The following is a 15,329-nucleotide window of genomic DNA, read 5'->3' on the forward strand; positions in this document are numbered from 1 at the left end:
AACCACTTTTACAGATGACTACAAGAGCATCCCTGATGTGTGCTTTTATATTCTGTCTAATTTTGTTTTTAGCCTGTGATATGGTATTCATTGTCATTGTGTTCACATTTTGCTATTGCTGCCAGGTTGTGGAGGGAATGCAAGTAAGAATTTCATTGTGCTATGTAAACATAATGCAAAATGTAAACTTGAATAAAGCAAAACTTTGATCTGCCATGTAACAAGATGGAACAAACAGTAAAGCTTTACCACATAAATATTCGTTTTTGCACTCTTCTAATTTCAGGTTCACCGTGCTCTTCTCCCATGGAAATGCTGTAGACCTTGGCCAGATGAGCAGCTTCTACATTGGCCTGGGCACCCGCATCAACTGTAACATCTTCTCCTATGACTACTCTGGTTATGGTGTGAGCACAGGCAAGCCCTCCGAGAAGAACCTGTACTCTGATATTGATGCTGCCTGGCAGGCATTGCGTACTCGGTGAGTTACTAGGCAGGTATCCAACTGTTGGAACTATAAGGCCTTTCATTTTACCTTCTAATGGGCTAAAAAATACAAGTGAATCCCAAGCAATTCAGATTTTGCAAAGTTGTATTTCAGTAGGAATGGGAGGTTATGGTAACTAAAAAAATTGCTGACCAAGTAATTTTGTCTCTGCTTAAAATGATTTAACATTTTTGTGCAACATATTATTATTCAACACCTTTACGTTAGTCATAACTAAAAATCTGCATTATTTCTGTATTTACCTCATAGTTGAGTATGGTTTTTCACCATTGATAGAAAGCTAGTTGTAAACAACTCAGTACCTTTGCATTTTATACTGACTAGATTTTATAAGCTTGTAGGTTTTTTTTTTTTCATTTTTGAGTGCTTGAATGTTCTAATTTCAATACAGTTCACCCAGGTTTCTCAGTAAATAATGCATATATACAGAAAAATGAGAAGCAGGTGGCAGACAGCAGTTGTCACGGACAATTCCTGTACACTAACTATTTTGTACAATTTCTTAAAATGACACAGATTTCTTCCAGTGTGTCACACACTGATCATCGAGCCATACACATGTTACTCTCCATATGGATAAGATGGTACAATGACAAGAATGCTGTTTGATTTTTTTTTTCCGGAAATATGCTTTTATCATTATGTTGTATGTCAAATAAAACTGAATTAGTAACAACAGAAAAAGCACAGTGTTTCACTAAGTGCCTGCATCTCTTAAACTTGATGCCACACATGTTGAGTTTGGCACTACGTTTATCAAGAGATCTCAATATTTACATAATGGCAACCTGCTTTGTTGTAGCTTCAGCTTTTCTGAGCTAGTGTAAAAGGTGAATCATGTGATGTAAAAAATATTTGCCAGTTAGGGTAAATATGAAGATGTAATACATATATAGAATATTAATACTTTAAGCTTCATAGTTTCATTCAAAATTGTTTTGATGGCATTAAGTTCAAATTTTAACTTTTGTCAGAGCCCCGATTGTGGGCAGTATATACTATATCTCTGCTTTGTATCTTCCAGAGTATTTGCAATGAAAGTTAAAGTTCACACAGTAGATGGTTTTTGTAAACGTTTAGTAGTGTATGTATAAACCGTGCACTATTCTAAAAATATTAAGATTGTTACTTCATTTATCAAAACAATTACAGTGTACTGTTTTTATTCTCCCATATCCCATTATTGCAGTATCCAGTGCCTTGCACTTGTGAATTAACAAGATGATACCAAAATAGGTAGAAGGGCAGACATGGAATCAGCTAAATTATGCATGCAGCTTTTTTGCAAAAATATTATTGATACTTCTGGAAAACACAGCATGCAAGATAAACAGGAAAGATGCATTCCCATAATACTGTGTGTTTGAAGATTTGCTTCCCTCCCTCATACATTCATCAGGAGTTCTGTCTTCACTTCATAGTATTGTGGGAATGAGTCTTTCCTGTTAATCTTATATGCTGCATTTTGAAAGTATTAGTAATATTTTAGAAAAAAATGAATGCATTTTGCAAGTGGGCGGCACGGTGGTGCAGTGGTAGCACTGCTGCCTTGCAGTTAGGAGAGCTGGGTTCACTTCCCGGGTCCTCCCTGTATGGAGTTTGCATGTTCTCCCCGTGTCTGCGTGGGTTTCCTCTGGGTGCTCCGGTTTCCTCCCACAGTCCAAAGACATGCAGGTTAGGTGCATTGGCGATCTGAAATTGTCCCTAGTGTGTGCTTGGTGTTTGTGTGTGTGCCCTGCGGTGGGCTGGCGCCCTGCCCGGGAGTTGTTCCTGCCTTGCACTCTGTGCTGGCTGGGATTGGCTCCAGCAGATCCACGTGACCCTGTGTTATGATATAGTGGGTTGAATAATGACTGACTGACATTTTGCAAGTTTTGAGCATACAAATGGGTAACGGACATGAGGATTATGCAACACAAATTACGTGAGGTATTTTTCCTTTTTCACATCATTTGCCATTTGAACAGAATCTTCTTAATGGCTTCTGAACACTGTCTGGAAGTCGATAGCTTTAGAGTCCACTATGACTCCTAAATCCTTCTCATAAGGTGTACTCTCGATTTTCAGACCTCCCATTGTGTATTCAAACACCATATTTTTACTTTCTATGTGTAATACTTTATCAGTAATTTGCTGACATTAAATCTGCTACCACAAATCTGCTCAACAGTGTGTGCTGTCCAAGTCCTTCTGTAATTAATTATACAACAGATTCCAGATTATCTAACAATCCATTATCAGTGTGTCATCTGCAAACTTAACCAGCTTGTAACTTATATTCTTATCTAAATCATATATAACAATAATAGCAGTGACCTTAGCACTGACCCCTGTGGAACACCTCTCTTAACATCAGCCAATTCTGATAAGGTTCCTCACACCATCATCTTCTGCTTCCTGTTTCTCAGCCATTTCTGTACCCATCTACAAACATCACCCTAGACTCCCACTTCTTTTAGTTTGATGCCCAGCCTCTCATATGGCACCATATTAAATGCTTTCTGAAACTCCAGATAAATAATATCATAAGCTCCACTTGTATCATACCCTTTTGTTGCTTCCTCATAGAATTCCAGAATGTTAATAAAACATGACCTCCCTCTTCTGAACCCATGCTGAATGATAAGAAAAACTCCTGTACTTGCCATGTGTTGCTCTATCATATCCTTAATAATTCCCTCCAATAATTTTCCTGTGATGCACGTTAAGCTTACTGGCCTATAGTTGCTTAGATCTGCCTTGTCATCCTTTTTATATAATGGGATAATATTTGCCATTTTCCAGTCCTACAGAATTTCCCCAGTGTGTAGTGACTTCCTAAAAATATGTGTCAAGGGGATTATATATTTTCATGCTTGGGTCACAAAGTTGCACAGGAGCGCTCAGGGTTTTCCAAGAGACAGAAACTTTATTCCAGTAATCTTGCTCTGATTGGTTCGTGTTTATTAAATGTCACCTTCCCTGATTGGTCACCCTTCACAGAAGAAAACCATATTTCAACATAAGAGAAAAGAGGAGTTGCTTTCCGTGGCTCTCACTGTGTTGCTTACCTGTATGCATCTAAATTGTGTTTTGTACAGTTTGAATGCTGCATATATGTGCAAAATTCACATTTATCAATCACTACAGATTGCGATACATCTTGTGGCTAACAGTGTTACCGTCCCTTCAAAGATTTTTCTATGGATGCACATATGCTCAGTATTGGAGAAAATCTGTCATATCTGTTTTCAGTCATTTTAGTATTGGAGGTAATAATTTTGTAAACAATATGAAAACACTAGTCTAGACAGAGATCATTTTAGTTTAAAAATGCAGTTTTCAAGTAATTTTTTTTTGTTATAAATGTAAATCTTATTTTTTTTTTCTCAAAGCAAAATACAAGATAATAGAAGTCAGTTTATTAAACCGTGAGATCAATTAAAGGTAGAAATGACACACTAATAGTGAAATTGGTTGGAACAAAAATCTGCAAAGCCTAAGCCAAACATGTGCTTTTAATGCAGGATGGTTTTTAGTACTTGATTAAATGATCCCACAAATTCAGAAGAAACGCCTCACAATAACGGTGCAATTGAGGAGCAACGCCACATAGACTCAGACTGGTAGTTAAAACGTTTACAATGCCGGACACATGACATGGGTTCAAAAGGTGAAAAAGAACTTAAACCTTACAGTAACTCATCGCTCATTGACAACAGTAAATTGTAGCCCATTCCTGAAAACAGAGGGCGAGGATGGTGTTCAGTTTTCAGTTGGCTCTTGTTTTTTAACCAATAGGCACAATTGCTCATCTTTGATATATTACTGCAGCATTTACAGTATCTGAGAGTTGCTTGTTACATCAGGTATTACTACTTATAATAGGTTCTGAATGACCACCAACATATGACAGTGACTGAACAGCAAGAGAGTTTGGATTAATGCATCAGTGTAGGGGTGTGTGTAGCATCATGTGCCTTGAAAACAACAAGCATTTGTTAACTTGTTGGCTTCACAGTTTCAGTGTTATTGCATAAGCAGGAAGCCATTAATGAATAAAGGAAACCAGAAAATGTGGAGCTGGTAACAGATTTTAAGATTTGAAGTGTTTACCCCTGTATTCATTATGAGTGCATGGGTATAACTGTAAATCTCACTCTGTAAACTCTATACAGTACAGACAATTGTGGGCTGGGATTTGAACCCAGTCTTCTGGAGCTAGGAGGCAGCAGTGCTAATAATTGTTGCATCATTCCATTGAAATATTCCTGTTATTGGTTCAGATGACAATCCCAGTTAATGTTTCCCTTGGTTAAGTTATATTATTGTACAACTGGTGCTTTATAATTTTCAAGTTTTAATATGATCATTTCAGTCAGCTTGAAAGGCTTAATACAAATGGGAGAATTCCAGTCAGCTTGAAAGGGTTAATGAAAATGGGAGAAGTAAAAAAAAAAAATGTAATGAACCTACTGCAACACAGATGAGTTCTACACTTCAAATACGGCTTCCCAATAAAACTATACAAAATACAGTTACGTCCATAGGTATTTGGACAGTGACACAATTTTCATAATTTTGGCTTTGTATGACACCACACTGAATTTGAAATTAATAAATAATTGAAGTTTAGACTTTCAGTTTTAATTCAAAGGGTTTAACAGAAAGCTAGTATAAGCCCTTTAGGAATGACAGACATTTTTATAAATGGTCCCCCATTTTCAGGGGTTTAAAAGTATTTAGACAACTTACTGACAAGCTGTTCCATAGCCAGATGTGAGCAGGGCCTTCATTATTTAATTAACTATTAAGCAGGTAGAAAGTCTAGAGTTGATTTCAAGTGTGGAATTTGCATTTGGAAGCTCAGTATGATGTCCAAAGTGCTGCCCATGCAAGTAAAAAGAGGCCATCATTAGGCAGAGAAAACAAAACAACCCTTTAGAGAGAAACATCAGAAACACCAGGAGAGTTCAAATTAACCAATATGGTACATTCGTAAAGACGAGGAACACACTGATGAGCTCAGCAACACCAGAAGACCTGGACAACAACAGAAGAGAACTGTGCCTGGATGACTACAGAATTCTGTCCTTGGTGAAGAAGAACGTCTTTAGCCAAACCAAGAACGCTCTCCAGGAGGTAGGCCTATCATTGCCAAAGTCTACAATCAAGAGAAGTCTTCATGAAAGTAAAGACAGAGGGTTTACCACCAACTGGTAAACCTCAAGCATAGGAAGGACAGATTAGACTTTGCCTGAAAACAATTTTTAAAAGCCTGTCTAGTTTTGTAACAGTTTTCTTTGGACAAATGAAATTAAGATCAGTACATACCAGAATGATGGAAAGAAAACAGTATGGAAAAGTGACAAAGCGGCTCATGATAAATTGAATACCACATCATTTGTGAAACATGCTGGAAGCCATTTATGGAATGGGCATGCATGATTGCCAATGGGAGTGGGTCACATGTGTTTATTGATGATATGACTGCTGACAGAAGTAGCAGGATGAATTCTGAAGTGTCCAGGGATGTAGTATCTGCTCATATTCAGCCAAATGCTGCAAAACACTTCACAGTACAGATAGGCAATGAGCCAAAAACACACTGCAAAAGCAAACCAAGTGCCTTTCAACAAAAAGTCAATCAACTGACCTTAGCCCAACTGTACAGGTATTTCACTTACTGAAGTCAAAACTGAAAGCAGAAAGTCCAACAAACAAGCAGTAACTGAAGACCGCTGCAGTAAAGTCCTGGCAAAGCATCACTAGAGTGGAAACCCAGTATCTGGAGACGACCATACTTCCAGACTTCAGGCACTCATTGACTGAAAGTATTTCAATCAAATATTGAAGATGATCATTATATTTATGACTTTTAGTTTGTCCAAATACTTTTGAGCCCCAGAAAATCTATAAAAATGCCTGTCTTTTCTAAACCGCTCATATATTTTTGTTACACCCCTTCAATTAACGCTGAAATTCTACACTTCAATCATATCTTGATTGCTTTGTTTAAAATCCATTGTGGTGTGTACAGAGGTAAAATTCAGAAAATTGTGTCACTGTTTAAATACTTATGGACCTGACTGTACTGTATATCTGTAGACAGAGAAAATTAGTATGTGGAGCAAGACAATACTGATAGCCTATTTGTACATCTTTCTATTTGCAGTGAAACAATACTCAGTACAGTACAATTCCTGCATGAAATAGATAATTTCATAAAGTACAAAGAACATTTCTCTTGTAATTCAGTATTTATGTGCATGATACAAACATTTACTCAATATATCAAACACCTCTGACTTGGTGAGTTACATGTGTCTTGGTTTGATTGCAAATGTGTAGAAAAACTGGGGCGCCCAGGTTACATAGTATGCTTTACTGAAACTTTGCTCAGCACGAAGTTCTCAGAAGTAATGAATAGTTTAAAAAAAGTTTTAAAAACTGACTTGTTTCTTTAAATTTAGAAAAATTAAAACCATGAATGTGGCATGCTGATTTCAGACACCTTTTGATTCAATATATTGACACCTCTGGCAGAAACAACAGCTTTCAAGCATTTCATATAGCCAGCTAAAAGGGTGTCTGTTCTTGCTTTAGGATTCCCAACTATGTTCTTCTATTTCATTGATATTTTTGGGTCTGTTTCATGCACTACTTGTTTGAGACCTCCCTACTACTTTCAGAAATAATGTATAGATCTAGGCACTGTGACGACCATTGGATACCCTTACTCTTATTCCTGAAGGTACTTAATTTTAATGTATGTTTTGGAATGGTGTTTTTTTCAATAATATATCTTCCTTTCATCTTCTGTTTCTATTTTGACTCTGGGATATTAGTTGGACTTTAAGGACTTTATGACCTTGGTTGATTGCATTTTTTCTTTCTACCTGCATCTATATTTCATGTGCCCCTGTCTTTCATATAACCAAAAGCATAATAACCCACTCCCATGATAGAGAGATGGAATGGTGTGGAGTGTGTGTGTGTGTGTGTATATGTCTGTGGCGGTTTTAAATAAAGACGTCACCTGTTATGTAGTTTTTGGCAAATAATGATTCATACATGTAGGACAATGTTAGAAAGTTTATAGAGGCATTGTTATAACACACTTGAATAGCATTTGCCTAGTTTGTTGGTTTCCTTCTTAACATTTTTTCATTTGGTTAATTTTTATGAAAGCAGTTTTGCACTGTAGACCACCATTCTGGTGTCAACAAAACCTTTCTTTACATTCTTTGCAATCATACGTGGATTCTACATTGCATACAGGTATGTGTTGCATTTATGAGTACCTTGTTCAAGGATTTTTTTTGTCCTTTTGAAGTGCTTAACTTCAACATTTGTCCTTAACTTCTATTTCTTAGTGTTTCTGGCAGTAGTAGAGTGTTGTACCGTGTTAGCCATAGATTGGTACAGGAGGAAGTGGGGTGAAATGACACCTTTTATTGGCTAACTAAATAGATTACAAATGCAAGCTTTCGAGGCAGCTAAGGTCCCTTCATCAGGCAAGGTGTAATGTAAATTCCAATTTTGAAGTTTACATAGCTCTTTATAGCCTTCCCCTGCTGCACTAAGAGTCGGTTATTTTTAATTTCAAGTCTTCAGTCATCCACTTAAGAGCAGAGAAGAACAGGGTTGATGAGAGTAGGCACAACATCCTGAAAGGTTAAAGGGGTCATACTGTTTATTCAGTTCTGGAATTGACTTCACCTTGCTTAATTGAAGGCTTTAACTAGTCCTAAATTATAAAGTAATTTGAAAGGTATCTGAAATTTTGTACATGCTGTAATTACTGTTTTATTTTGTTAAAATGTTAAATTTAGCAAGTAGTATTTGTGCATTACAATGTGCTGAAATATGTCAGGATTGTGTTTGACCCCTGTGGAGTTTGCTTTGGCTGATTCTTCACTTCCACATTTAATGAAACACATAATTTGGCAGTGTTTGCCCTCATATTTGCATACAGCTTTATAAACATACTGCACAAGACACTTGAACAGACTTGATTTCTTTGGGGTGGGCATTGATGTGCACACAAGCACTAAACATACTCAATATGTAGGGCATGCCTGACATTGTTATACGTGACTTAATACCGAATACTCAATATACTGTATGTTGTCTTCCTTTGCTTGTGTCTGTAAATCTCAAAAGAACATTTTATTGACTAATTAGGAATTGGGAGTATTAAGATCACAAGTGTATATGTTTGATTAGAGTGTTGGAGACCTTTGAAGGTTCACATTCCTGTTTTCACTCAGTTTTTGAACTTTGTGTTCCTTTCGGTCAGGTTTGTTATTTAGTCTGATGCATGGATAAGCTATGGCTTGACTTGAACGTGTTGATGGTTACAATGCCACTTTCCCTCCTAAGGATTTTCTCCCCTGTCTTGAAGCTGAGAGATTGTGTGGGCCCTGAATTGCAGTTTATTACAGATATATACTCACTGAGCAAATTATTAGGAACACCTGTACACCTGATAATCCATGCAATTATTTAATTAGCCAATCATATGGCAGCAGCACAATGCATAAATTCATGCAGATACGGGTCGGGAGCTTCAGATAATGTTCACATCAAACACCAGAATTGGGGGGGGGGTGGGATAATGGGACGTGATCTCAATGATGTTTACCCTGGCTTGGTTGTTGAAGTATTTCTGTAACTACTGATCTTGTGAGATTTCTATGCACAGTAGTCTCCAGAGTTTACTCAGAATGATACAAAAAACATCCAGTGAGTTTAAGTTCTGTGGACAGAAATGTGATTTTGATGATTGAAGTCAAAGGAGAATGGTTACACCAGTTTGAATTTACACAAAGGCAAAGGTAACTCAGATAATCTCTCTTTACTACTGTAGTGAGCAGAAAAAAACATTGTGGACTGCAAAACATGTCGAATTTCACTCCTGTCAATCAAGAACAGAAAGCTGAGGCTGCAGTGGGAATAGGCACACCAAAACTAGACAGTTGCAGAATGGAAAAAATGGAGCCTGGTCTGAATCTCAATTTTGGCTCAGGCATACAAATGGTGATGTCATTGCATGAATCCATGCACCCATCCTGCCTTCTGTCAACTGTCCAGGCTGGTGGTGGTGGTGGTGTAATGGTCTGTGGATTCCATGGCACAAAGAATTGAGACTGTTTTGAGAGCAAAAGGAGCCCCCACCCAGTATTGGTTTAGTGTTCCTAAGCATTTGCCCAGTGAGTGTAGGTTAGTGCCTACATCAAGTATTATCACCTTAGGCAGCAAAAATATGTAACTGACACCTGGAATTTCTTTGTATCTGTCTTTGTAGGTATGGCATCAGTCCTGAAAACATTATACTGTATGGGCAGAGCATTGGCACGGTACCCACAGTTGACCTAGCATCTCGATACGAATGTGCTGCTGTGGTTCTGCATTCCCCTTTGACTTCTGGTATGCGAGTTGCCTTTCCAGACACAAGGAAGACCTACTGCTTTGACGCTTTTCCAAAGTGCGTGTGTTTTTATACTTGTGTTTGTCTAAGCTTCTCTAGAGCATGTTTCTCTAGAGCATGTTTTCCTAATGCCCCTTTGTCATTCTTCCCTCTACAGCATCGAAAAGGTATCAAAAATAAGCTCACCCGTTTTGATTATTCATGGCACGGAAGATGAGGTTATCGATTTCTCGCATGGGCTGGCTCTGTTTGAACGATGCCCAAAGGCTGTGGAACCTCTCTGGGTGGAAGGAGCTGGACACAATGACATTGAACTATATAGCCAGTACCTGGAGCGTCTGCGCAAGTTCATCTCACAAGATTTGGTCAGCCAGCGAGCCTAAGGTGTTCCTCCATTCCCCACAGGGCTGCGTTTTTCTTTTGCGTATAAAAGTTTTTTTTTTTCTTTCTTTTTCTTTTTGGTAGGTTTACTTCTCCAGTGTCATCCTCAATGATGACAACAAAACATTGGCAGTGAAGCTAGATTTTCTTTCTTTTCTTTTTTTTAAATTGGGGTGTTTTAATGTATATTTTTTATTTTCTAAATATTTGGCTGCCCATTATGAACTGTTATTATCTGGGCTTGCTTTATTTTATTCATCTCCTTTGTGTGTTTATATATAAAACATATAGGGACTAAGGAAACAAAATATATACACCAAAAGAAGCAAACAAGACAATATCTATTTTTATAGCTACGGAATGATGAAATGCAAATTTAGAACAAGACTCTGAGACAGTGGACAGTTTTTAGCTTTTTTTTTCAGGCCGGGCCTACCAGCATCCCACTCACCAGCACTGAAACCTGCTCCACGTGTAAATCGTCTTTTGTTTTGGTCGTAACCTGTCTTGGTTAGTTGGACTCCATTAATATAAACACTACATGTAATATTTTTTCCTCTCTATCAGATGACTATTTTATTTTTGGACATGACGAGTCTAAATATCTGATATCATTGTACAAACAGTTCTGGAGGAGCATCTGCCGCTATAAAGTCACATAGCACTTTGGTTGTGCCAATTCTCATCGCGCTGGCGCATTTGGAATTGGATTCCAACTGACCACACAGTTGCTGCTTTTTATCCTTCAAATCTTGTGAAGTGTTTTCTTGTTCCTTCTCTATTTCTTACATACACTTGGAATTTGCAAGTCACACTGATGCTGTCAAGGGCAGGACTGTGGGCATTACAGTTCTCTCCATGTTCCAAATTCTTTGACTTTTGATATACTCTTATCTCTAAGCTTTAAACTCCTTATTCAAGGGTTTTCTTTTGTTGTGGCTGGGTGGTATTGATTCTGGGGAAAACTGGACCCATTCTTAATTTCTTCTTAGGCCTCATTCACATTAAGACACTTAAGTGCTGGTACGTTTCTGAGAAGTGAACTTACTCTCAGTAAGAAGTAGTCTGATTTACACTTGCGAGAGTTTGGAAGTCGAGAAGTTATATATTTTAAGGTGCCGTCTCTGGCTCATATGTAACCCTCACCCTGCATTTGAGTACAGCCTTGCAATGTCATCTTTGTAAATGTGGTAAACAAGTGGATAAATGGCTCGGATAGTTTCATCAGCTTTTAGTCCCCTGTTTATAGTAGCATCATTGTTAATCTAAAATGCTGCCCTATGTTTACTTTCAGGTAAGGACATTAAGTTGTTTAAAAGTTTGTTTTTTAGTTTAATTTGTGATGTTGTCACAGACTCGTTTTAGTTGGTTAATCGAGACGAATAATATTCAATGTGGGTGTTTTTTGGCCCCGTTGGCTGTCTAGAATTTTCAATTTGTAGTATATACCTGTTCCTCAGTAACTGAAACATTTCTTAAATGTTTATATAAATTATAAGCATTTAAAATATTTGAGAAATTCTCCACTTTTTCTTGAAATACTTTGTAAGTTTTTTGCAGGTAAAAACTGAAGCAATTGGTAGCACAAGATGTAATTTTTTATGTAAGGCAAAAAAAATCCTGTGATACACAACGATCAAAGCATCTGTACCTGTTAGGTAAAAAAAATATGTACATTTGTGATTATTTCTTTAGGACCCTCAAATCTATTTAGAATATCTATTCACTGGCATGGCTGTACATTTTGGCCATTTCACCAAAGCCTCGTCAATCCATAAAAACCCCATTAATGGACTTGGTATACACTGTATGCAAGTTTTACACATTCAAACTGTAGTAAGCCGTGCGCATCATTCCATAGCATGGAGGTTTGGGGGAGTTCAGTAGAGTTCTGTAAAGCCAAAGTTGAGCATGCTTTCCTATCTACTGGCTTCTTCGCTCACTCCTTTCATGCAGGTTTATTTGTGAGTATGCTGTGTCCTACACTGCAAGACCCTCACATTCAGAGTCGGCCAAGACATGTCTGTACAAGACATGCTTACCCCACATACTGATCTGATGCATCTTAACTGTTGCATCAGAACTCAAAAAATAGAGAAGCTCAGATTTTCTATCCAGTATTTTCCCAACATGTACACAGTACATCCAACAGAAGTATAGGTAAAATGTTGTTTGTGCATTTGTGTTATTCAAAGTTCACTTTTTATCTTGTACGACTTTGTTTTCCTGTTGTGCCATTTGGTCAGAAATACAAGTCAGCACAAAGTACCTTTAATTTTAGGGCGGCATCCTTGATTTTAGCTTCAGTAAAAAGAAAATAAAAGGCCTCACCTTATTGTCTCCCATAGGACTTGAAGTTGAAGAGAACTTGCAGAGGCTTGGCTGATGGTGAAAGGGTCTGATGCCATTTTATTTTTCTTCAGTTCCTTTTGACAAGGCACTTGAGTCAACCCTTTAACAAGCCGAAAGGGAACAAAAAAAAAAGTTTTATCACTAATGCTATAGTGTCGCCACCTGTTACTTTTTAATAATCGGGGTACATGGACAGTGCGCTACTGATCAGAAATGGGTGGGGGGGTGGATCGGGTCGGTCCCTCTTTATATGCATTACAACAATTCAGTTGGATGTACATTTCACATTTTTGTCACTAAGTAGGATGACCGTGTACTGCATTCTGCTGTGGGAACAGCCATGTCATTTATCACCCCGAAGGCTCAGCTGACAACATCACAGGTGTTTCCCAGCTCCAGATGGATGAGGATCTGCATTCATGTTGGCACTTAAAGGAAACCTTAACAAGTGTTGCAGAAGAAATAAACAAATCTGTATCTCTGCAGGCAAGTGAATGAATTCACTCAAAGCTGGGTCAGACTGCTAAAATGTGTGGCTTGATGTTTTATTTATTTTTACCTGAGATTCGTTTTTGTTTTCTAGTGTCTGACATTTATTAATTGTTTTTAAATCACTTTTATCATGCTGGACTATATATTTATGCAACATACTCAATATGCAGGTGGGTTTGAGTGGAGGTGAGGGGGGTTTGGTCAAAACTTCACTTCAAGAATGAAACGGAACCTCAACAGTTGGCTGAGATTTTTATGTAAACCTCAACATCTTACTAAAGAACATTATTTTCATATGTAAAAATGTTAATGTATGAACTTGCCTGTTTTTGCTTCCTTATCTTATGTAACCAGTTGTTCTATGTTGGTTTTTATTTCTCTTGGAATTTTTTTAATCAATGTTAGCTATAATGCTAAGATAAACACAAAATGCAGATATGCAATATAGGGTGACATAAAGGTGGGGGAAGACGATACAAAATCTGTTTACACCTCAAACTGAAATTGGAGCTGCACCTGATTGGATGTTGAAGGCCGTGGTCTTGGTCCAGTCATTTGTAGGAATTCACTTTGTATATGTCAGCAATAAAATGGGAGCTTCTACTCTGCAATTGTGCATTTGTAATAGTCTGGGATTGTATTTCTTTGGTCACACCTCAGAGAAGTCAAAAACTTATCTGTTGTTCTTAAGAGCCCATGTGACTGGCAATGACCATTGGGAGGTAACTTTTTTTGGCAAATAGTGGGGCTTTTTCAAGCCAGCTGCATCTCTTCTCAGTCCCTCATATTTCCACCACCCAACTGCCTTGTACACAAGGGACACTTAATAGGCTGTGGTGCTGATTTGTACGAAGATATACCTTGGGTTACTTTGCAGAGCTCCATAGTTCCTCCATTCCTTTGCTGTGCTCATTACTGAGTTTACACAGATGTGTTCAGCCCCAATTTCATGAGGAATCTAGCAGGTGTTGCTTTCCATTCTATCCATCCATCCATTATCCAACCTGCTATATCCTAACTACAGGGTCACGGGGGGTCTGCTGTAGCCAATCCCAGCCAACACAGGGCGCAAGGCAGGAAACAAACCCCGGGCAGGGTGCCAGCCTACCGCAGGGTGCGCACACACACCCACACACCAAGCACACACTAGGGACAATTTAGAATCACCAATGCACTTAACCGGCATGTCTTTGGACTGTGGGAGGAGACCCACGCAGACACGGGGAGAACCCGAGAAGCGAACCCGGGTCGCTTTCTATTTTAGCAAAGCCAATAATTCTGTTTTAATTCCTACCTTTAGTTGGACATTCTGTTTATTATCTTTAGGCCTTTCTTATACAGTGGGGCAAAAAAGTATTTAGTCAGCCACCAATTGTGCAAGTTCTCCCACTTAAAAAGATGGGAGAGGCCTGAAATTTTCATCATAGGTATACCTCAACTATGAGAGACAAAATGAGAAAAAAAAATCCAGAAAATCACATTGTCTGATTTTTGAAGAATTTATTTGCAAATGATGGTGGAAAAAAAGTGGTCAATAACAAAAGTTCATCTCAATAGTTTGTTATATACCCTTTGTTGGCAATGACAGAGGTCAAACGTTTTCGGTAAGTCTTCACAAGGTTTTCACACACTGTTGCTGGTATTTTGGCCCATTCCTCCATGCAGATCTCCTCTAGAGCAGTGATGTTTTGGGGCTGTCGCTGGGCAACACGGACTTTCAACTCCCTCCAAAGATTTTCTATGGGGTTGAGAGCTGGAGACTGCCTTGGCCACTCCAGGACCTTGAAATGCTTCTTACGAAGCCACTCCTTCATTACCAGGGTGGTGTGTTTGGGATCATTGTCATGCTGAAAGACCCAGCCACGTTTCATCTTCAGTGCCCTTGCTGATGGAAGGAGGTTTCCACTCAAAATCTGACGAGTAGAGTTTTTTTTCATCTGACCATATGCCATTCTCCCAATCCTCTTCTGGATCATCCAAATGCTCTCTAGCAAACTTCAGACGGGCCTGCACATGTACTGGCTTAAGCAGGGGGACACGTCTGGCACTGCAGGATTTGAGTCCCTGGCGGCGTAGTGTGTTACTGATGGTAGCCTTTGTTACTTTGGTCCCAGCTCTCTGCAGGTCATTCACTAGGTCCCCCCGTGTGGTTCTGGGATTTTTGCTCACCGTTCTTGTGATCAT

General features: G+C 38.5%; 2 protein-coding genes across 2 annotated transcripts in view; one reads left to right on the forward strand and one right to left on the reverse strand.

Annotated features, from left to right (window-relative positions):
• The window catches only part of LOC114662772 (alpha/beta hydrolase domain-containing protein 17A), a 30,292-nt gene extending 16,522 nt beyond the window's left edge, over window positions 1-13,770 (forward strand). The window contains exons 3-5 of the mRNA XM_028816429.2: window positions 287-481; window positions 9,798-9,977; window positions 10,078-13,770. Of these exons, the coding sequence (XP_028672262.1) occupies window positions 287-481; window positions 9,798-9,977; window positions 10,078-10,303 (601 nt within the window). The 3' untranslated portion in view covers window positions 10,304-13,770. The remainder of the gene's footprint in view (window positions 1-286; window positions 482-9,797; window positions 9,978-10,077) is intronic.
• Window positions 1-15,329, reverse strand: part of ap3d1 (adaptor related protein complex 3 subunit delta 1) — a 1,136,182-nt gene that overhangs the window by 975,882 nt on the left and 144,971 nt on the right. The window lies entirely within an intron of this gene.

Source organism: Erpetoichthys calabaricus, chromosome 12 (assembly GCF_900747795.2).
Source record: "Erpetoichthys calabaricus chromosome 12, fErpCal1.3, whole genome shotgun sequence".
Classification (NCBI taxonomy): domain Eukaryota; kingdom Metazoa; phylum Chordata; class Cladistia; order Polypteriformes; family Polypteridae; genus Erpetoichthys; species Erpetoichthys calabaricus.